The following is a 22323-nucleotide window of genomic DNA, read 5'->3' as shown; positions in this document are numbered from 1 at the left end:
TGGATCCACGCTTTCATGTTGTTAACGCCAAATTCTGACCCTACCATTCGAATGTCGCAGCAGAAATCGAGACTCATCAGACCAGGCAACGTTTTTCCAATCTTCTATTGTCCAATTTTGGTGAGCCTGTGCGAATTGTAGCCTCAGTTTCCTGTTCTTAGCTGACAGGAGTGGCACCCGGTGTGGTCTGCTGCTGCTGTAGCCCATCTGCCTCAAGGTTCGACGTGTTGTGCGTTCAGAGATGCTCTTCTGCATACCTCGGTTGTAATGAGTGGTTATTTGAGTTACTGTTGCCTTTCTATCAGCTCGACCCAGTCTGGCCATTCTCCTCTGACCTCTGGCATCAACAAGGCATTTTCGCCCACAGAACTGCCGCTCACTGGATGTTTTCTCTTTTTCGGACCATTCTCTGTAAACCCTAGAGATGGTTGTGCGTGAAAATCCCAGTAGATCAGCAGTTTCTGAAATACTCAGACCAGCCCGTCTGGCACCAATAACCATGCCACGTTCAAAGTCACTTAAATCACCTTTCTTCCCCATTCTGATGCTCGGTTTGAACTGCAGCAGATCGTCTTGACCATGTCTACATGCCTAAATGCATTGAGTTGCTGCCATGTGATTGGCTGATTAGAAATTTGCATTAACGAGCAGTTGGACAGGTGTGCCTAATAAAGTGGCCGGTGAGTGTATGTTTAGTGTGAAGTTTTCTCTATAAAAACTGAGGAAATGAGAGGAGCAATTTTATATTAATATATCTATTTATATCTATATCTTTCTATATCTATGAAATGTGCATATGAATTATCACTGGCCTCTGAGGGTTAAGTATCTTAAAGTTAATCTAAACAGAACCAAACTCTGGCCCCTGTTGGTATCCCGACATTTAAATGTCACTGGGTCAAAATGTTGTCTACAGATTGTCAGATAGTCAGCAATGTGCCTGATGCGTAGACACCCTGAATGACCCATCGTGTTGAATCTGTGGGTCCATGAATATGTGTCTGTGCATAACTTTTTCTGCCTTTGCCCAGTAGATTCACTTCATATGTTTTTAGTAGCATTGATGAAGAGAATAGACATTTGTGAAGAGTGTTGCAAAAACGGTTGGAATTTCAACTAAGAATTTATTTTATCTTTTTTTTTATTTTATTTAATCTGTGCTGTCAGCAGGCTTGGCATACAACACAGGGAATTGGTATGCCAGTGTGACAGAGTTAATCTGCAAATGGAGTTCAGGTTCTCCACCTGCAAAGGCAATGTAGTGATAGTATCAGGAACCACTTATAACTCAGTCCTTTGGATGATCTGTGGGATAACAAGAGCACAGAGTTTTTGTTATACCTTTATAGCCACCACCGGTCCCCCTCTTAAGCAAACACAGACCGCTGGCTCGGAGCTGGGCCCTGCGACTGACAGACCACCACCAAGTGGGTGGGCAGGGGGGGGCCCCATGCCCATCCAAGCCCAGCACAGGGGTGAGGCCTGCAGCACCTCGACTAGGTAGATGCTTCCTCCGGCCGGACACACTTGAGCATACATTCCCGTAGTCAAATACACCCGACCCAGGCCATCCGATGGCACCCCCCCCCCCCCCGAGACAGACAGGGACAGCCAGCACACATGGACAGGCAGACATGCGGTCCCCCGACTGCTCCCCGCACCCGCAGCGCCCGTCACAGAAAAGCTATGCGGCTGGAGCAAGTCCAATAACTGCCCCCCCCCACTCTGTGGCCCACACCCATGACGACGAGCTGCCACTCAGGTGCCCTGGATAGCACCTGACATTGTTCACCACAGCCCTACAAGTACGCAGCAGGCGGGACTCCACCCAGCACTGAGGATGCCGTCCCCATCCATCCCAGTAGTCCCAGTGCTTAATGTGCACTTGTGTCGTGTATGGCATTAAAAAGGCAGGATGTGGGGTATGAATTGTCCAGGCTCATTAGACCTGAACCACTCACACCCCTCCTGCCCAATCGACCCTGATCTAGTAGTGGGTGTTGTTTGGAGTATAGTTTGTATGGATGGGTGTGTGTACTAAACTAGTGTGATTGGGGTTAAAATTTCAGGACATTGTCGAGGTGCATACAGGAGTAGGAGCATTGCGAACAAGACCTCAACCGCCTGCCTTGCCTCCATCCAAATAGCTTGCACCTCACCTGTCCAACAAATCCTGTGTGCTGCGTATGCATTCCATAACTGGGAGAGAAGGATGAGACACAGCAAGACTAATGCAGGAGTGCAGCGGGTCGAAGAGTGGCCAAGCAGGACCCCCCCCCCCCCCCGGAACGAGCCCGTGGCTCAGAGGGCAGCCCATCCGCAGTGATTTGCCGGGGGCACTCGGCATCCAACTGAGCATCTCCAGCATGGTGGGCTGTCCTGCACCTCCAGCAGGTCCCCGACCAGCGTCCTGCCGCCACACACACAGGCCATGGACACGGATACGGGCGACATCCCTGCCACCCAGCCCACCAGCAAGAAGCACCCCATGCACCGAGAGCAGCGAGGAGACCACACCCAGGCAGTCCAGGACGCCAATGTGTTTTTCACAGGAAGAGGCGACTGGCGTTATATCATTTTTACATCTAACATCAATTTCAAGCCGGTGTACTATAGACCAGTGATAGCTGCATACGCTGTCCTTCATGGCAAATGGCTTTCATACTAACCAAATTTCAGAACAGCTGATTTCACTGTTTAGTCCTCTTTTGTTCTTGAAGGTGTGCTGATCAGTGAAATCAGCTGTTGTAGTAGTGTTGTCGTGTTTTTCTGTGCCACTGTTATTTAACGGCTCACAGGTTCAGAAAGCATTTCAATCTTAAAATGGAATTTGTGACGATAATACGTATGTGAAGTGTCACAAACCAATCTGCAACTTTAAATAGCCTAACTCGTAGTAGACACAACAAGCTTCTGAATTGTATTAGGGTGGAAAAGGGCCGGCAGGAGCTATGGCGTACATCTCCTTCTCCGAGAAGTAGCCTAAATTGACAAAATATAGATTATGAGTTTATTTTAACCTCTGCCATTCTGGACGCTGATAGTAAAGCTCATTCCATGTGCTCAGACTGAGTGTTGAAATGCCTCCACAAAACATGGCATGCGATATAACTTGTTCCCTACCAGCAAATTTAGTCTCTAGCAATTTTCACACCTTCCGGAATGTTTCCGTCAAATGGATATGATTAGCACTGCCCACTGTAAGCACTGGGTCATAATAGTACTGAGGGACTTTACCAACACACAAGAATCTGGTCCTGTTATCCAAAGGGTTTTAGAAACACACACACACACACACACACACACACACACACACACACACACACACACACACACACACACACACACACACAAACGCACATGTTTCTAGTACTACACACACTGCTCTGCTTTGTCTTTGTTTGAGAGGGAGATTCCTTATGAGTGGCAGTGTCAAAGTTTGAGCCATAGAAAAAGAAAAAGTTGGCTGAGGGCACTGCTTTAGTTCAAAGGCTGAGGGTGGCACAGAAAGGGGAGAAGAGGGGTGGGAGGACCGGTGAGAGAGACTCAGAGACATGTTTCACATGTGAACAAAGCATTTCCATCCTTTGATGACCCATTCTCCTTCTCACTTGCTTCATCTTTCTTTCTGTGTCTAATTGCAAATTAACATTTGGGATCGCTCCATTCAGCTCTTTATGTCTCCCCCTCCTTTCCTTCCCTCCATCTTCCTCCAACAGCTGATCTTTAACCTGGGCTGGTTGTGAGCTGACCTCTGTTTGAGAGGGGACATACACTGCATGTCTGTTTACTGGTAGATGTGGGACTGCTCCAAGCTTGACTCCTTAACCTTTAACCTCTGGGGGAAAAGGTTAACGACCGTGGAGTAGCTTCCTGTGCCCCAGGTGTTAATTTCATATACCTCTAGTTTGTCAGTCAAACCTGCCGTTGCATTTGATAAATGAAGATTTAAGAAGTCCGCTGTTGTAAGTCAGAGTTGAGGGAACTGAGCATGCCTGCTTTTTCTCCTGCTGTGCTGCTGTTGAAGCTGTTTGCTGCTCCACAACTCATGTCCCTTACCAGGATTGATAGTCTGTTTTATTACTGGGCATTATGTAGTACAGGAATTTGAACAGGCAACCTTCCCATCATAAGCTCAGTTCAGTGACTTTAGAAACTTGTTTTTAAACACACAGGCTTTTTGGGGGACCTTTTTCTTCCACACTTTGAAGGTATCTGCTCAAAATGGCACACTCTTCGCCCAAAAAGCTGAAATCCAGCCAATGGGACCCCAAACAAAGGATTTTAGGGAAAGAGTTTTTGGGAAAGACCACACAAAAAAATGTATCTTTAGACAGTTTTCTGTTATCACACTTATAGATGGCTACTTGATAACAGTTTTGAAAAAAGGTGGGATTGATGATGTGGTTTTTTTTATACAATAAGAGTGGAGGAGAGGGATTGTACAGATAGTTTTCATTAATATTACTGGTTTGAATTTTGATGTACCACCAGAAGTGCGTGAAGCTACATAAAAATCTGTTTTCCCAGGAGGGAAAGGAAATGTAGGTTCATATGAAAATACAAGACTAAACAAATTGTAGTTTTTTTGTTATGTTTTGTTTTTGGGGGGTTAGATTGTTACATGGTGCTACCTGAAGGCATGGAAAATTAGCTAGATGGATGAAAAAAGTGTTGTAAAGATTAGCTGTTGGCATTTAATGGACCAGGTTTCTGCGAGGACATCTGCCCAGTTGTTTTTCCTCACAAGCAGTAGCTTTGGCTGCTCAGGGCCCAACTCCCAGATTCTCACTGCACAGTGTCAGTTGGAGCGAGTTCTCTCACCCATCATCTCCAATTCTGAATAGGAGTCTGGGTTTGACTTCCTCAGTACTGTGGACTGTTTTCTTTTCGGTGGGAACTGTGGAGGGTAGACGAGGAGGAGGAATGACTTATTGGGATGACTGGGCTATTGTACTCTGTATGCCTGGGGGGGAGGGGGGAGAAAGAGAGAGCGAGAGAGAGAGAGAGAGAGAGAGAGAGGTGCAGTAGGAGTATCCAGGGTGAATGAAGATAGAAAAAAAAACATTAGTAAGGGAAAAACTAGGACTATGCTGATAGACTGAAGGGTGAGGAAGTTTTTCATGAGGATCACAAAGCCTTGCTTGCAGCTTGTCATTCCAAGACCAAGTTGTTCACTAAACTTTTGTACTGTGAATGGTCAGACTTATCTGGTACAGTGGGAATGATTAATCAAGTAAGAGTTAAGTGAAACAGTTAATCTGAGCTCTATTTTATAGCATGTCAACAATTCCTGAACAGCTCCTTCATAGTGGCTATGTGGCACATTCAGCAATTCTGATTCCGTTTCCTATTTCAGCCTTTGCTTTAAGGTAGCCAGCAGAGTTTTCCTTGTAAACAATTCAGTTTTGTTTGCATTCAGAGTTTCTCACAAAACACATTATGCATGTCCTTGAGGCCAAACAAACACGTTGAATGCCTATCCTGCCTCGTAAAATATTTGCAGAACCTTTTTCTTCTTTTTTTTTTTTTTTTTTGGAAAGCGTTGAAGGCTGCATTGTTTAAAAATCAGTTTGCGATCTTCTCTTTGTATAAGCAGATGTGACGCATCACTGCCACCAACTGCATCACCAATATTTATATATGCTTTCTTCATCCTTTTGTTTTCTCAATTCCACAGAATAAAGTTCAGGCTTGCGTTTCTTTGCTTTCTCTGCAGCTGCTTTGCCTCCCCCAGTTGGCATGTTGTTTTTTTCTTCTTTGTTTTTTATGTCTGCCGAAATGTGTAATGCGTCACCCTCATTCATGCTTGTTACATGGATGTGCATCCTCGTGCATGTGTTGGAAGAGAAACAGTACACGGACCCGCATTTCCCACAGTGCTACATAGTGTCACTAGAGATCAAAAACTCCAATGGGGTACTTTTATTTTTCTTCCTATTTTGAAGTCTTGGAAGAGAAGTAAAGGAATACTGTCAGTTCATTGAGACAAACTTACAAACACAATTCTCATCAGTTGGTGGAGCCAAATTTTCAACGGAAATGTCTCAGAAGTTTTTGCCGCATTTCTCTACTTAACAAAACTGGAAAAAGACTTGAATGAGCTCTCAAGGATGTGTTGTGTAGCTGTTGTGAAGCTCTTCATTCAGACAATCACCTGTTCACTTGAGACACGGTGGTTGTATCAAACAATGGAACCTTCTCCATCAACAATTAATGGGACTCTTCACGGTCTGTGTAAGTTGGGCCATAAAAATTATGACATAAAAGTACTGAATTGTCCAGAAAACTTGATAAGCTTTATATGAATCAAAGGCATTCGGCTGTAAAAAAAAACAAAACAAAAAAACCAAACAAAAACAAGTGGTGCATAGGCAAATTATAAATCGGTTTTAGGAAAGGGTTGATCAGGTACATGTTACCCTTGTCCAACTCATTGTAATGAAATAATTTCCCGTCCTGGAGTTTATCCAGGTCACGCTGTAAGGAGCGAGGCTCACCACATTCAAAGGAATTAAGAATTACATCATTACATGGAAGAGGTGGAGTAGCTCTCTATCTCCCCGCCACTCACACACACACACACACACACACACACACACACACACACACACACACACACACACAGTGTCTATGTGTGTGTGTTTCTCTTCCCTTCTTACTCTTTCCCCTCTTCCATTGCACGCGCTGCCTTTCTCATACTCCCTTTTCCTTTGCTGTCTATCTGTCCCGATGTCGCTCTCTCTTCCCTACGTGTCCCCCACCCAAATTATCTGACACAAACCTGGAATCTTCTCTATTTTTTTTTTCTTCTTCAGACTCGTCTGTTCTAGTGGTAGCATCTGACCGTTCCGATGCTGACATCTGATTTAAATGACTTTATCCATCAGTGTTCTGATATCCCTCATTGGGATGAAATGACCTTCCTTCATCAATCAGTCAGTTCGGTTAATCGCTTCATTCATTCACTCAGTCACATTATTCATTCATTGAACTTTATTTATAAAGCACATTTCATACATAATGATGCAATGCAAAACTCTGAAATAGAACATATGAAAATGCATTAAAGATATGAAAAGAATTATTCACACAATACAGTATATAGGCTACATATGTATGAATAGAATGTGTATGTGTGGTTGTGAGTGTGCTGATGGATAGTGGTAGCAGGAAACAAACGTGCGTTTGAGTGAGGGGAGGAGTTGGAATTGATTGTGTGTGTGTGTGTGCATGTGTGTGTGTGTGTGTGTGTGTGTGTGCGTGCGTGCATTAGTGGTGAGGTTAGGGAGGGGGTCGGATGTGTGTGCAGTGCACAACAAATTTAACCATCAAAACCACTCATGCTGCTTGATGACATCATTGCAGCGTGTATGTGAGTGTGTTTTTCTGTGAGCATTTAGGATTGTGATTTAGTAATCTGTCAATATTAGTGCTGTCAGCAGAGCTCAGAGAGAAGACTGTGACATTGGAATATCATCTGCCGAAGGGGCCCATGGTTCTATTTCCTGATCTCATCTTGTAGGTCAGATTTAGAGACGAAAGGCACACTGCCAAATGGGTAAACGGATGGCTAAGCACACAGTGACAGAGTAACTGAAATGCACACATAAATGTGTATACACGCACGCATGTGCGTGCACACACATACAGATATACTTTTATATCGATACACACCCACACCATGGTTTCCCAACCAGGAAGTGCCTGGCTGCATGCTGTTGTATGATCTCTATATGTATTATTGTCCAAAGCCACTGCCCTGACCTGTAAGTATCTATAGTGTCTGGTCCAAGACTGTCGGAATGAGCTCCTCCCAGCCTACGCACTCTCATAACAATAGAGCTTCATGACCCCTTGGTTATGTATAGAGCTGCCCACCACACAGTTCACATCAGCAGCTCACAGAGGTGCTGTTGGGGAAAAGACTAAAATAGAAAGATGACAGAACAGTCAGCATAACTATATTTAGTCTGTACATGTGTTCGTCCATCCAGCTGTCAATCGATCTAACCTGGGATGTAGCAATATACCAATTTTTTTTATGATAATCATATTCTCACCATGATGTAGTAATTTTATGTAAATATCTAGTAGCTATAGTATTGCATACAGCAAATATCATATGCATAACAGTAAGAAAATATTAAGCTAAGTTCAAGTTGAGCACTAAGGTACTCACTATACATTAATTTATTGTAAAATTTCATTTTCTTCCTTAGTCTCTTTCTGCTGTTGTTCTTACAAACTTACATACACACACAAAACGGGCTGGGTGCAGGAAATCTCACACGACACAAATTTTGGTGTAATGATTAATTATCATAAGTTTTATTTTTTTGTCATGATGATCATCTATATAAGATATGATACAGCCCTAACATCTAAAAAGTCCATCTGGTCGATTCTTCATTAGCACAACGCTGACTTTCATACATGAACCTAAGTTATTTGGGGAAAAAAAATAAAAATATATATTATATATATATATTGAAGGTCAGTTTATTAGAGTGTTAAATGATGGACTATGAGCCTAATGACCCCCCTCCTCTTTCTCCCTCAGTGGTAATCAGCCAGTGGCAGGGGGAGCCAAAAGAGCGTGTCATTTCCCTGGTCTTGACCCACCTCCCGCTCCTCAAACCGGGCAACATGGAGGCCAAGGGTGAATACATGCGGTTGCTGCCTCGCATCCTGGCCCACACCATCGAGCATGGCCGCCACCTAGAAGAATCCCGCCAGCTGTTGTCCTATGCTCTTATTCATCCGGCCACCTCGCTGGAGGACCGCTCTGCCTTGGCCCTGTGGCTAAACCACCTGGAGGAGAGGGCTGCTGCACGGGGAGACTCCCTGGAGAGACCCCCCCCAGCTGGGCCACACCATGCGCACCACCAGTCCACACCTCCTTCCACACTCTCCTCCTCGGGCTCCTCCTCCACCAACACCTCCTCATCAGGGAACCTCTACCCACTCCACTCCCACCAGCGCTACGGTTCAGACGACCGGCTGAACGGCTGGCAAGGCTCCAGGGAAGCAGGGCTGGGCAGTGGATGGCACCAGCAGCAGGGCTGTGAAAATGGCCACCTGCTGCTCTACCCATCATCCTCTGTGCCTTCCACCATCAACACGGTGGGCACCAGCGGAGGGAATGCAAGTGAGTAAACTCTTCTCAACTGTTCTGAGATTCTGCTGTTCGTTCTTTTAGACACCGTAATTATAAAAGATTTTTCAGTTTATCATGACATGGTTCTGTTGCCCCACAACTGGTCCATATAAAGTCAGACGATTGGTTCTGCTCAGTAAGAGTTTTGCAAATTTAGCAAAACTTGGCTACCACTAATATTAAATGTCATAAGCATAAAGAAAAATACTACATCTCACATCTGGATATATATTTTTTGGTTAGGATATTCAGTGTTGGGCTGAGCATTATACCGAAAATTTATTGATACCAACATAAAGAATCTCTCATTGACCTAATTTGGCTCATGTGTATATATTCGATAAAAGCTTTCCCTGTGTGTATCACCATGAGCCGTCACCTTTAATAAAACTACAACACCCAGTCATCACAGTCACATGCTTCTAGTCCAGCCTTCATTCTTAATTCAAAACAAATGCATGGGGTGTCCAGGTGGCGTGGCGGTCTATTCCGTTGCCTACCAATATGGAGATCGCCAGTTTGAATCCCTGTGTTACCTCCAGCTTGGTTGGGCATCCCTACAATCACAATTGGCCGTGTCTGTGGGTGGGAAGCCGGATGTGGGTATGTGTCCTGGTTGCTGCACTAGCGCCTCCTTTGGTTAGTCGGGGCACCTGTTTTGGGCGGGGGAGACTGGGGGAAATAGTGTGATCCTGCCACACGCTACGTCCCCCTGGTGAAACTCCTCACTGTCAGGTGAAAAGAAGTGGTTGGCGACTCCATATGTATCAGAGGAAGCATGTGGTAGTCTGCAACCCTTCCTGGGTTGATAGAGAGGATGGCGCTGCGACCGGGACGGCTCGGAAGAGTGGGGAAATTGGCCAAGTACAATTGGAAGAAACTGTCCATATTTTAGTTAGAAACCAGTTTCCCTATCCTTCGTATAGATACTTCCTACTCCACCAGTGTAGGGTTTAATGCTGCCTGTCACATCTATAGAATTAACACAGGGAGACAAATGAATAAAATGTTAATACAATGTTGTTGAGCTCTGACAGAGCAATTTAATCAGAATCAGAATCAGAAATACTTAATTAAACCTCGAGGGGAAATTGGGTAAATTGAAATTTAAATACTTTGCTACATGACATCTAAACAAAATAATGAGCCAAATGTCTGTCTGTGATATCACAAATCTTCGCTTTACCTATGGGGATCAAATATAGTTCATCTTCATTTTGACTTTGGCAACATGGGTGGTTGAATGGAATGATTAAAGTTGTTGCATCCCAACAAGAGGGCCTTTACTCCACCCCAGCCCCCCGTGTGGTTTCCAGGTTCTCTTAGTGTTTAAGTGTTTTCTTTTGAGTGCTCTGGTTTCCTACCACAGTCTCAAGATATGCATGGGAGGTGAATTGGAGAATAGATTGTCCATAGGTATGGGCGGGTGTGTGAGTTGTCCTTATGATGGACCACCAACCAGCCCATGTGTCTCCCTGCCTTTCCTTCAATGTTTGCTGGGATAGAGTCTAGCGAATGAATGAATGAAAAAAGAAATGCACTGCATGGCCAAAAGTATGTTGACACCCAAACATCACAACCATGTGTACTTGTTTAACATGTCATTCCAAAACCATGTGCATTAATATGGAGTTGGCCCCCTTTTCCTGCTTTAACATCCTCCACTCTTCTGGGAAGGCTTTCCACTAGGTTTTGGACCATGGCTGTGGGGATTCACTCCCTTTCAGCTACAAGAGCATGAATGAGGTCAGGCATTGATGTTGGGGAGAAGGCCTGGCTCACAGTCTCTGTTCCAATTCATCCCAAAGGTGTTGGATGGGGTTGAGGTCATGGCTCTGTGCAGGCCAGTCAAATTTTTCCACACCGAACTCGGCAAACCCATGTCTTTATGGACCTCGCTTTGTCCATGGGGGCATTGTCATGCTGAAACAGGAAAGGGCCTTCCCCAAATTGTTGCCAAAAAGTTGGAAGCAAACAATTCTCTAGAATGTCATTGTATGTTATAGCATTACGATTTTCCTTCACTGGAACTATGAGGCGTAGCCCAAACCATGAAAAACAGTCCCAGACCATTATTTATCCTCTACCAAACTTTACAGTTTGCCAGCTGTAAAGTTTGTACATGTATTTAGGCATGTAGCATTCTCTTGGCATCCACCAAACCCAGATTGGGCCATCAGACTACCAGATAGTGAAGCGTGATTCATCGCTCCAGAGAACACGTTTCAACTGCTCCAGAGTCCAATGGTGGTGTTTTTTTACATCACTCCAGCCGACACTTGGCATTGCACATGGTGATCTTAGGCTCATGTATGGCTGCTCGGCCATGAAAACCCATTTCATGACACTCCCAACGAACAGTTCTTGTGCGGACGTTGCTTCCAGAGGCAGTTTGGAACTCGGTAGTAAGAGTTGAATGGAGAACAGACGATTTTACACGCCACGCTTCAGCACTCAGCGGTCCCGTTCTGTGAGCTTGTGTGTTCTACTGTCTCATGGCTGAGCTGTTGTTGTGCCAAGATGTTTCCACTTCACAATAGCAGACTTACAGTTTACCGGGGCAGATCTAGTAGGGCAAAAAACAACTAACTGACTTGTTGGAAAGGTGGCATCCTATGACAGTGTCATGTTGAAAGTCACTGCTCTTCAGTACAACTCAGTACTGCTAATGGTTTCCTATGGAGATTGCATGGCTGCATGCTTGATTTTTGTACACCTGTTAGCAATGGGTGTAGCTGAAGTAGTCGAACCCACTAATTAGAAGGGGTCCACATACTTTTGGCTGTTTAGTGTACTTTTCCTAGCCAGAAGTTGGAGTAGGTGCTTGGAAACTTTGCTACAGCCAGACTTTGTGTGCTGTCAGTGACAAGTCCAAATTGACTCAGCATCCCAATTCTTGGAGCTTGCGGGTTGTTTTTTCTTTTGCATTGACTAATTTCAAGCTTCAGTTTAGATTTATTGACAACCAAATATATTAGCAGTCCCAAGGATGGAACTTATGCACAACTATGAAGACAAAACTTATGGAAGATTATCTACTAGTGCTGAAACAAATAGGTGATTAATTGATGAGTCAGCCGACGGAAATTAATCTATCCTAATCAGTCAATTTAATAATTTTCAAGAAAATATACCAAGCGTTTTCTAGTTACAGCTTCATAAATTCCAAGTTTGCTTGCCTTGCTTTGATTTGTATCTTTTTCTTTTTTCTTTTTTTTCTTTGTTTACTGCTAGTCAGGCTAAGTAGAGTTTTGCAACATTGTTTTAGGTGTTGGGAACTTGTGGTAGTTATTTATTATTATCTTTTTACATTTTAGACTAAACAATTAATTGGTTGATTTAAAAAAAGAAAACAATACATTAATCAATAATGAAAATAGTAGTTTGTTGCAGCCTTAGTATCTACACAGCTGAGAATATGAGAATATCTAAATATTTCCTGCAGTTAAGGAAACTATTAGGGGTTGATGGGTATCTTTCTGTACATAGTGCAAAAAAATTAGTGCAACTAATGATCAGAAATAGGTATTATTGACTTATAGCATTGTCATTGGATTGTAATGTGCAGTATTAAAAAGCTAAAAATCAAGTTTTTAGGAGAGTTACTGCACTGATAAAACATTAACGTAAATATTTACTGAAGCAGATATTGGCTATAGCTGCATTTTGCCCACAGACTGGAAATAAGCTGAGGTGGTATGTGAACCCAGGCCCATCAGAGAAATGTGAAGTTCCAGTGGCAAGAATATCAAAACCAGTGTCACACCTCAGAAAACAACAGATCAGACTGGCTGGCCAGAGGCATCACTGAATCCACAGGACTCAAGTCTTAACCTGCATAGAACCATGATTCAAATAAAGAAGTTGCACTCATCAGAACTTTAGTGTCCGTTTAGCATCACAGCCAAGATTAAATTTGAGCTGCTTCTTTTCTTTCCAATTAGGATGGTCCATATTTTTAGGGGCGGTTTTTGGTCTTTGACAGAACTGGAGGGACAGGACAGACAGGGTAAAGAGAGAAGGCTGACATGCAGTAAAGCTCATGAGTTGGAATCGAACCAACAACATTGTGGATTGGTCTGTGCCTATGTTTTGTGTGTACATGTATATTGAATTACGGTGTGTTTTAAATGGCAAGACGTTAAAAGGGAGTGGGGAAAGGCAAGCAAGCATACCATGTGTACATCTTAATTTGCTCTGAGTATTTCATGCCTGAACAGTCAGCTATGGAGGAGGTAGTATCACCTTGTCGGTGTGATGATGTATCTGTAGATCGCTTCAAAATAAAGTTCCTTACAGAAGTGACATGTGGTGTGAAAGACACATGTATAGCACCTTACATACGCTCAGAGAAAATATAAATGCAAAATACATTCAATTGAAATGGTTCTCACACTCCAGATGCACTAAATATGAATACATCCACACAACCAATTACTCAAACTAACCTAAGACCGTACGTAGCCTGTGAGTGTGTGTGTGTGTGTGTGTGTGTGTGTGTGTGTGTGTGTGTGTGTGTGTGTGTGTGTGTGTGTGTGTGTGTACGTGCCCAGGCAAGGCTGTTGAAATTGGCTGGAGCAGGATATTTCCAGACAAGAATGCAAGGGGCTCTGTGTCTTTTTTTCTGGGAGATGAAGGAAACAGCTGAGGGTTTATAAATAAAGACACATTTAAAGCCCTGGTCACTGCTCCAAGCAAGATCCTCTTTATTTTGGACCGCTAGCAGCTTCAGACTCTCACAAAAGACTTATGGATTTCACAACAAGTAAACTAGAGTTACCCCAACCGCTGTCACCAGATTAGCTGACACAGGGATGAGTTGTCATTTGGAAGAAGCAACGCATGTGAGCCTTGAACGCACCACGGGCAACAATGGATGTCTGACTAGATCCTCTGGTGTGTGAGGAGGCAGAAAAAGGGGACAATGAAAGCAGACCGAGAAAGAATGTGTCACAATGATATTTGCCAAATCAAACTATTTCTTGTTCTCATTCTTTTGTGATCCTCGTTAATTGGGTCGGTAATTGGCCGGTAGCTGTAATTGTCTAAGTGGGAAGGGGTAAGATATTCAAAATTTGACATTTTTGTAGGTGTCAGACTTCCGCTGAAAGTGAAATAAGAATGAACCAAACAGTCTTTTTTCAATGGTTGACCCAAATGGACCTCAAACTACTTGATATTCATAGTAAACATAATGGTGAATTTGACTGAAGTAGTTACAGTTCTGAATTCAGTCATCTTATTACTAGTAGTCAGCTGAAAGTCTCCATAGCCGTCCCGGACCAGAACAGACAAATGTGGGTATAATTGTCCAGCCACATCACCTGTATGCTACTGATAGAACATCCTGTCACCCCACCACCTCCACCCACTCCCAACCCTCGTAGTCCTCCACTGCTAGTCCAAGCCACAGTAGCACATACCACCCATCCCTTCCCTTGTAAGGCATCCTTTGTGGGAGACTGTATTTAGGGAAAATGGTTAATATTTAGGGACTGGAACTTGTAATGTTAGCTGGGCGCCTATTTTAAACGGGGCCTGTGAAGTCCTATACATAGCGCCAACAGTAAGAGGACCGCATATAGGAGGTGGAGGAGAGAGCCTGGTGGTGAAAACATCGCCAGAGCAGCAGTACATAAAGCACTCTTTTGGTCCCGATCTTTATATTCTGTTTACCTTCTTCTTCCCAACACCTCCGGAATATTCCATGATGCCAGAGCAGCTTTCGTCAGGCGCTGAAAGAAAGGCCATGCTGGTGTGTGTGTGTGTGTGTGTGTGTGTGTGTGTTTTTTAATGACGTCTTCATGTTCCACCTCACTCGGTTTTCTTTTCAAACCAAACAGTAATGGTTTGCCTGAGCTGAACACAACAACTCTCTGATATAAATGCAGTCTTGGGCATCAGAGATTTCAATTATTGATGGAGGAGTGGGTGTAGGAATGGGGAATGAAGAGGGAGACATGTAGCAAAAAGCAACACACTAGTATCTTAGTCTTGGCAGTGGACTGCACACCTACACACAGTTATGTATGTATGCGTGTGTGTGTCTGTGTGTTTGATGTTACACAAAGCCTGTGTGTTCTGTTCAAAATAGTTGCTCCTTCACCATTTAGCCTGTTTTCATGTCAAGTGCATTAGATTGCCTTTCTATGCCTAAAATGTGAAATATGAATAATGTTTGTTTGATTGATTGATTGATTGATTGATTGATTGATTGATTGATTGATTGGTTGATTGATTATGACAGTGGGCAGACAGCTACCTAAATGTATGATCATATGACTATGACTTCTTTAGTCTGAGTATTTCCCTTTCTAACATCCCACTGGTCTTGCTGTTGTCCTGCAGTCTTGACCAGTGGCAGCGGCAGTCAGCAGCACAGTCCCCTGAAGCGCTCCGTGTCCCTCACCCCTCCCATGAGCGGCCCCAGCAGCCAGCCCCTGGGCCACGTCTGGTTGTCCCAGGAGGACCTCCGGGCCCCTAGGGGCGCTGCACCGGACCATGCGCCGCTCTCCCCGCAGAGCAGCATCGCCTCCTCAGGCAGCGGTGGCAGCGAGCACCTGGAGGAGGCTGGTCTAGGAGGAGGAGGAGGCAGCGGGGGAGGTGGGGGAGGCTCTGGCCTCCATCGCAGCTCCTTTCATGAGGAGGGCAGCGGGATGAGGGGTGAGTTGGAAAGATGGACAGAGAGGTCTCCTCATGTCATATCTTTTTTTTTCCCGGATGCCTGTGTGCCAAATTTGAAGTTGGATAAGGGCCACATAGAACGGACAGGTTGACAGACACTCTTCTTAGTAACATCCAAACCTCATTTTAAGGGACTTGTTGGTAGATATTGTATTTGATCGGTATGTTTTGCAGTTAGTTTTACTGGCACAATGGGTATGGTCTGATATGATAATTATGGCCAGATTGATGAATTAAGATTTGTCAGCAGACCCTGTCTATATTTGGATATATTCTGAAATGAAGTGTATGACGTTTTATCACTGCGCTTTGTTTGATGCCATGGTTTGCTGAAGAAATTGTACATACTAACTATTGTGGCAGTGAGGAATGAAATTTTTCTAGTTAACTGTGTTGAGAAAGCCATGTCATATAGAGCGAGTCACGTTACAAGTTGAGTGCATAACATGTAAGCATGTGTCTGCTGTCATGGAAATGACTTGGCGCTATAAGATGCATAAATTTATTTCTTCTTCTGTTGTTTACAGTCTGGCAATGCCTATTAATTAAATTGCCACCCTTGATCAGTTTTGAAAGATGTGGTTGGACCTACCACTGTATGGCGGGCCTGTCATGTTGAAATTGCTTTCTAACTGACTGCGTAGTTTCAGCCCATCATTAAGTCATGTTTTTAACATAAGATGGGTTACATAGACTTGTCTTGTGTTGTGGGCAAAAGCCTAGGTCCTACGTGTTTTCCTCACTGTGGGCTCATTCAGTGTGAAAGGGCCTACATCTGCCGATGGGATGCTGTCTCAGGCTGTGACAGAGGTTTAGCGGTGACAGAGCCTTTTGGACTTATTTGTGCATCGTGTGAGGACGTATGAACTGACCCCAGTGACAGAACCACTAGAACATTACTTGAAAAGGTGTCATGCCTAAACATTGAACATTGTAATGCAACTGTAAGTCACAATGGTGAAGAGAAAGCATCCCCCAACAAAGTGGAATGCTTGCTTTCTTCCTTCTTTGATTTGTCTTATGTTTTTCCACACAAAACACCACCACTATCATAGTAACAGTTTGATGTTGTGGTGAATAAAAAAAAAACCCTACATGCTGTCGCTCAGTCTTGAGCCAAGCAGAGTGTGTCATCGGCATGTCTGACATTCGTACAATCCGGCCAGGTACATATCCAGATTTTAATCTTGACTCATGGGACAGTGTGACATGTAATAATCATAAAAGACAGAATCTGTCATAATGTGTGACATAACATGTGGAGCCCAATCTCATGAAGGATCTATATTATTGATTAATAAGATTGATCTGGTTTATGAGGCAAAGAAGAAGCTTCTTCTTGAAGCCAACCTGTCCTAAAACTTTACAGTCAGACAGAAATTACAAAGCCAACCACAGACAAATGCTGAGGGGAAAGAGAATACTAAATGTCTGCTGTGTGTGCCTTGGGGGAAGACACCTAGGGTCTTTAAGTGGGGGTTGATCGCATCAGGGCAGGTGTTGGGGAAGTATGGGCCAGATAGGCCTGGCTCTGGAGGCTCTCTCTTGGTATACTGCTGTCTACGCTGGGGTCAAACGTTTGATGTTTTGTCACATTTTCTTTAGAATTTAACGAAATTGGTGGCAATTGAGTACGATTATACGAAGGATACTTCAGACAGTATTAGATCAACTGTCAGTAAGTGAAATTGTGCGATATACGGTTGCACCCTTGGTGGCATGGCCTTTGTGATGCCGCCTCAGGATGGTGGAAACGTCACCAGAGACACTCTGTTTTGGGATCCAAACTAAAAGCTCACCTTTTTAAGCTGTCTGCCACATACTGTTCTGTTGTTTATGTAGTTGTAATTTGCCATTTATTTGCTTATATGATGTAAATGCTTTACTTGTTTATTTTTTCTTCATGCCTCCCCCATCCATTCCCTTCATGTTCTCATGTTTTTGTTTTTATTTCATTCTACTGATATCTCTATTTCCTCTGCCAAGTTGTCCTTGAGCTCTAGAAAGGTGCTATATTTTTCTTTTTTCTTTTTTAGTGTGTGTTCATGGGACAACTACTGCACACTACAAATCAATGTTGAAATGGTGTGTATTCATACAGCAAAGTCAAAATAGAAAAATATAGAAGCATCTGCACATTTATTCCATGCAACATTCAAACTTCTAGCTAAGCTTTTGGTCAGAGACCTTCATCAGAGCGTGAAACAAACCTTTGTGTAAAGTACAGATATAACCACCCAAAGGAGCACACCTGTGTCAATTATCTACATCAGGGGTCGGCAACCCTTCGGATGTCCCGTGCCACTTTACAAAGTTTAGGAAAGAGAAAAAAACAGACGTGAGTACTAGTTAATTTGTATAATAAGGATTTATCTATCCATCCATCCATTATCCAAGCCGCTTATCCCAGTTGGGGTCGTGGGATGCTGGAGCCTAACCCAGCAGTCATGGGGAGGCATTTATCAATTTATTTATTTATTAGCTGCTGCTGCTGCTGCTTGTCTCCCCGTCTAGATTCCGCATGCCAAAAGACTTGTGCTTACACACACACACTATTATTTGTGTAACTATATGAAAATTACTAAGGCACAAAAGAAAATTAATTCAATCTTACTGATTTAGTGCGACCCTTGTTTGTCGCAATATCTGGTAGCCACAGCTAGACATAGAATGATGTTTACGTCCACACTCTCAAGAGCTACACTGGCCTCCGTGGTGGTGCAGCAGTCTAAGCATCGGCTTTGTGTCGATATAGTTGCCCACCGGGGACTGGGGTTCGTGCCTCAGTCTCACCAGATCCGACTATGGCCGGAGTCAAGCAGCAACATTGGCAAATGCTGCTTCGGGAGGGGGGAGGAGTCGGCTGTATGTGCCAGGAAAACGGGTGTTGGCTTGGTTCGCATTGTCATGGAGGTGGCGAGGCAGTTCCTTCAACACTGCCGGTCGGAGAGATGCAGTTGGTGAACGCATACAGTACGAGGGTGGGTGTTTGATCTAGAATAGGGATCAATTGCCCACTAAATTGGGAGAAAAAAGGGAAAAACTCAGAAATAGAAAAAAAAGAGCTACGCTAAAGGGCGTCCAGGTAGCGCAGCGGTCTATTATGTTGCCTACCAACACGGGGATTGGCGGTTTGAATCCCCGTGTTACCCCCGGCTGGCTTGGTCGGGCATCCTTACAGACACAGTTGGCTGTTTCTGCAGGTGGGGAGCCGGATGAGGGTATGTGTCCTGGTTGCTGCACTAGTGCCCCCTCTGGTTGTACAGGGCGCCTGTGGGGGGTGGGGAGGGGGAACTGGGGGGAATAGCACGATCCTCCCATGCACTACGTCCCCCTGGTGAAATTCCTCACTGTCAGGTGAAAAGAAGCGACTGGTGACTCCACATGTATCGCACGGAGGAAGCATGTGGTAGTCTGCAGCTTTCTCCGGATCGGCAGAGGGGGTGGAGCAGCGACCGGGACAGCTCGGAAGAGTGGGTTCATTGGCCGGATACAATTGGGGAGAAAAAGGGGGAGAAATATCGAAAAAAAAGAAAAAAAAAGAAAAAAGCTACGCTGAATACCGATGCATTTTACAATGCAAAGGTTTGCTACAGTTCACGGGTATTTCTTTGATCCTGCTGAGGATCGTGTCTTTATTTGGTAACCCATCAAATATGACCAGGGAACTGCTGAGGAAAGCTTCCTTTAAATATTTTCCATTGGAGAACGGCTTCCTGTGTTAAGCAATGTACTGTACGACTTTATAGCTGCCCTCTGTAGCTTGGTTTTTGGCAGCACGTCGGGTTGTAAACCCGCTGCTTTGCTTCCCGTACTGGGCCGCTGCCCTCCTTAATTTTATCAATTTCAATTTTCAATTTTATTTTTATAGCCCAATATCACAAATTACAAATTTGCCTCAGTGGGCTTAACAGGAACACAACATCCTGTCCTTAGACCCTCTCATCAGATAAGGAACAACTCCCTAATATAAACCCTTTAACAGGGAGAAAAAATAGGAAGAAACCTCAGGGAGAGCAACAGAGGAGGGATCTCTCTCCCAAGACGGACAGCGTGCAATGGATGTTGTGTTCATGCAATTTACATAATGCAAGAGGATAACAGAATTATAATGGACATAAAATTATGAAGAACATGATGCACAGGATGCCAAGCAGTGTCCAGATGCCAACGGAGCAGTCCAGGACCCAAGCCACGCGACCAGCATCATCATGTAATAAAAGAAAAACTTATGTGAGGAGTGGAAGGGCAGACAGCATCCAAATGGCGACCACCATCACCACGGAGACCTGGGAGGAGAACCGACTGCACATGCACGCAAGAGAGACTCACATGACACCATTCAAACAGAAAAAGAGAAAGGAGAAGACATCATTCAGAGAGAGAGAAAAGACATGTTAGAGAAGAGAACAGTTTGCAATAGACATTAGCCATAATCAGTTAAGTCATCAACTAGTCATAATCTATACTCTGTAATCTATACTCGATAATCTCGTTGGCAGAACAGTGGTTGGTAAATTCATTGAGACAGAAAACCAACCCACCATCCACTACAGGTTGTGAAGTACTCAACTTAAAGGCAACTAATTGTAAGCTAAGGTAAAAAGATGAGTTTTATGTTTGGATTTAAAGGACTCAACAGACTCTGATTGTCTGATGGCAGCAGGCAGGTTATTCCACAACAATGGAGCCCGATAGGTAAAGGCCCTGCCACTAGCTGACTTCTTTTTAACTTTGGGTACACACGGGAGCCCTGTATTTTGATAATGAAGAGCTCGAGATGGCATGTAAGGTTTAAGGAGATCAGACAGGTAAGATGGGGCAAGCCCATTTAGGATTTTATAAGTCAGCAGAAGCACCTTGTATTCTGATCTAACATGGATAGGAAGCCAATGAAGGGAGGCAAGAATTGGTGTAATATGGTCAAATTTCCTAGTTTTAGTTAGGATTCTAGCAGCAGCATTCTGAACCATCTGAAGACTTTTAGTACTAGTTTGTGGCAGACCTGAGAACAGAACATTACAGTAATCAAGTCTGGATGAAACAAATGCATGCATTATCTTTATCTTTGAAGTTTTTCTTGTGTCTTGTTTCAAAATGACATTTTACTCTTCGACACACATTTTTGCAGCAGAGAGTGCACACAGCTTGGTCCTTTCATGAAATAAATCCAAATTCGTTTGCCCAAGACAGCTGAAAGAGACGAATATTAGACAATATTGCTTCTGCCGTCGTCAGTTGTTCTTGACATAAAGCAAAAAGAAAAACTAGCTAGCTATGTTATGTTTTCACTACTGCTGAATTGCTGCGCTCTTGGGCAGATCAGAGGGAGGGGGAGGAGGGGCACGATAGACCACGTCAGTTGTGTACACCCTCTTGCTGTCAAAAACAATGGTATATTTTTAGACTAATCAGTTATTTCAGTATTATTTTAAATCAAATTGTTCCTTTAGTTAACCGTTTGGCTAGATTTTATATTGAAATGATTTTTTTATCAAAAAAAAGTATTAAAAAATATTCTTATTGAAATTCTCTATGTGACGCGTGCCACCGTGGGCACGCGTGTCATAGGTTGCTGACCCTTGATCTACATTTTTATAAACATTTTTAATAAAAAAAAAATGTGTTTTATAAATCCAAATCGAGTAGAATAGAACAGAAAAAAAAGAGAAAGAGACCAAGTGTTAGTACCCATTAAATGTATACAGAAAGCATACAAAGACAAGGCAGAAGATATAAAAAAACAAGATGACCTACATAAACATCAGGAAGAGACAGCAGGAACACCCAGTGTCAGAAAACATATATGTATATGTGAGACTACCAGGCATGAGCAATCTGGATTATAGCATGGCCCTCATGTAAAATTCATTGAGGCTCCTTGGTTGAAATAAATCAGGAGTAAAGATCCAGTAAAGTTCTCTTTGACAGTGTATTTGATCATAATTGCTCCCTCTAGGTAAATAGTTTTTTTCAATGCAAAGGAATCGTAGGCCAGAAACATTGTGAACATTTGTTAAAGTGACATGCAACAAGCCTTTCCCCTCCCTGAAAAAAGCATAAAATTCATCATTACATCTCTGCACATGTGGGTGGGCATCAAGAAAAAGGTCCAGTAGGAAGTTTATTCAAATTTCCCCACCCCTCCCCCACCTAATAAAAAAAATCTTAAAACACATGCACCCGCACTCGGAATTGCATCTTTGGTTGTGCACATCAAAAAAAAGAAGAAAAAAAAAAAGCTTTCCTTTCTCCGAAACTCTGTGGTTACGAAGACAATGGGTGGTGTTCATTCACTTAGAGGAAGGAGGCGACTTTGAACATTTTCATCTGTGCATCCAGTATTTTGGTGTGGACTGCTTTACCAACTATGTACCGGTCATGTTGGGCTTCATTATATATATTTTTTTCCCCTGAAGTGTATGGCAGTCACTCTGTTCCGCTATTCCTGTTGGTGCACAGGACTGTGGGGGCCATGT

At 43.6% G+C, this 22323-nt stretch overlaps 1 protein-coding gene across 5 annotated transcripts in view; it reads left to right on the top strand.

The window, feature by feature from the left end:
* samd4a (sterile alpha motif domain containing 4A) overlaps positions 1–22323 on the top strand; it is a 76605-nt gene that overhangs the window by 28990 nt on the left and 25292 nt on the right. For 3 of the 5 annotated variants that reach the window (XM_056279268.1, XM_056279267.1, XM_056279266.1), the window contains exons 4-5: positions 8564–9151; positions 15509–15823. In XM_056279268.1, coding sequence (XP_056135243.1) covers positions 8564–9151; positions 15509–15823 — 903 coding nt within the window. The remainder of the gene's footprint in view (positions 1–8563; positions 9152–15508; positions 15824–22323) is intronic. The other 2 variants (XM_056279271.1, XM_056279270.1) reach the window with 1 other exon arrangement.

Source organism: Lampris incognitus, chromosome 4, assembly GCF_029633865.1.
Source record: "Lampris incognitus isolate fLamInc1 chromosome 4, fLamInc1.hap2, whole genome shotgun sequence".
NCBI lineage: Eukaryota > Metazoa > Chordata > Actinopteri > Lampriformes > Lampridae > Lampris > Lampris incognitus.
This window is presented reverse-complemented; position numbering and strand designations above follow the sequence as displayed.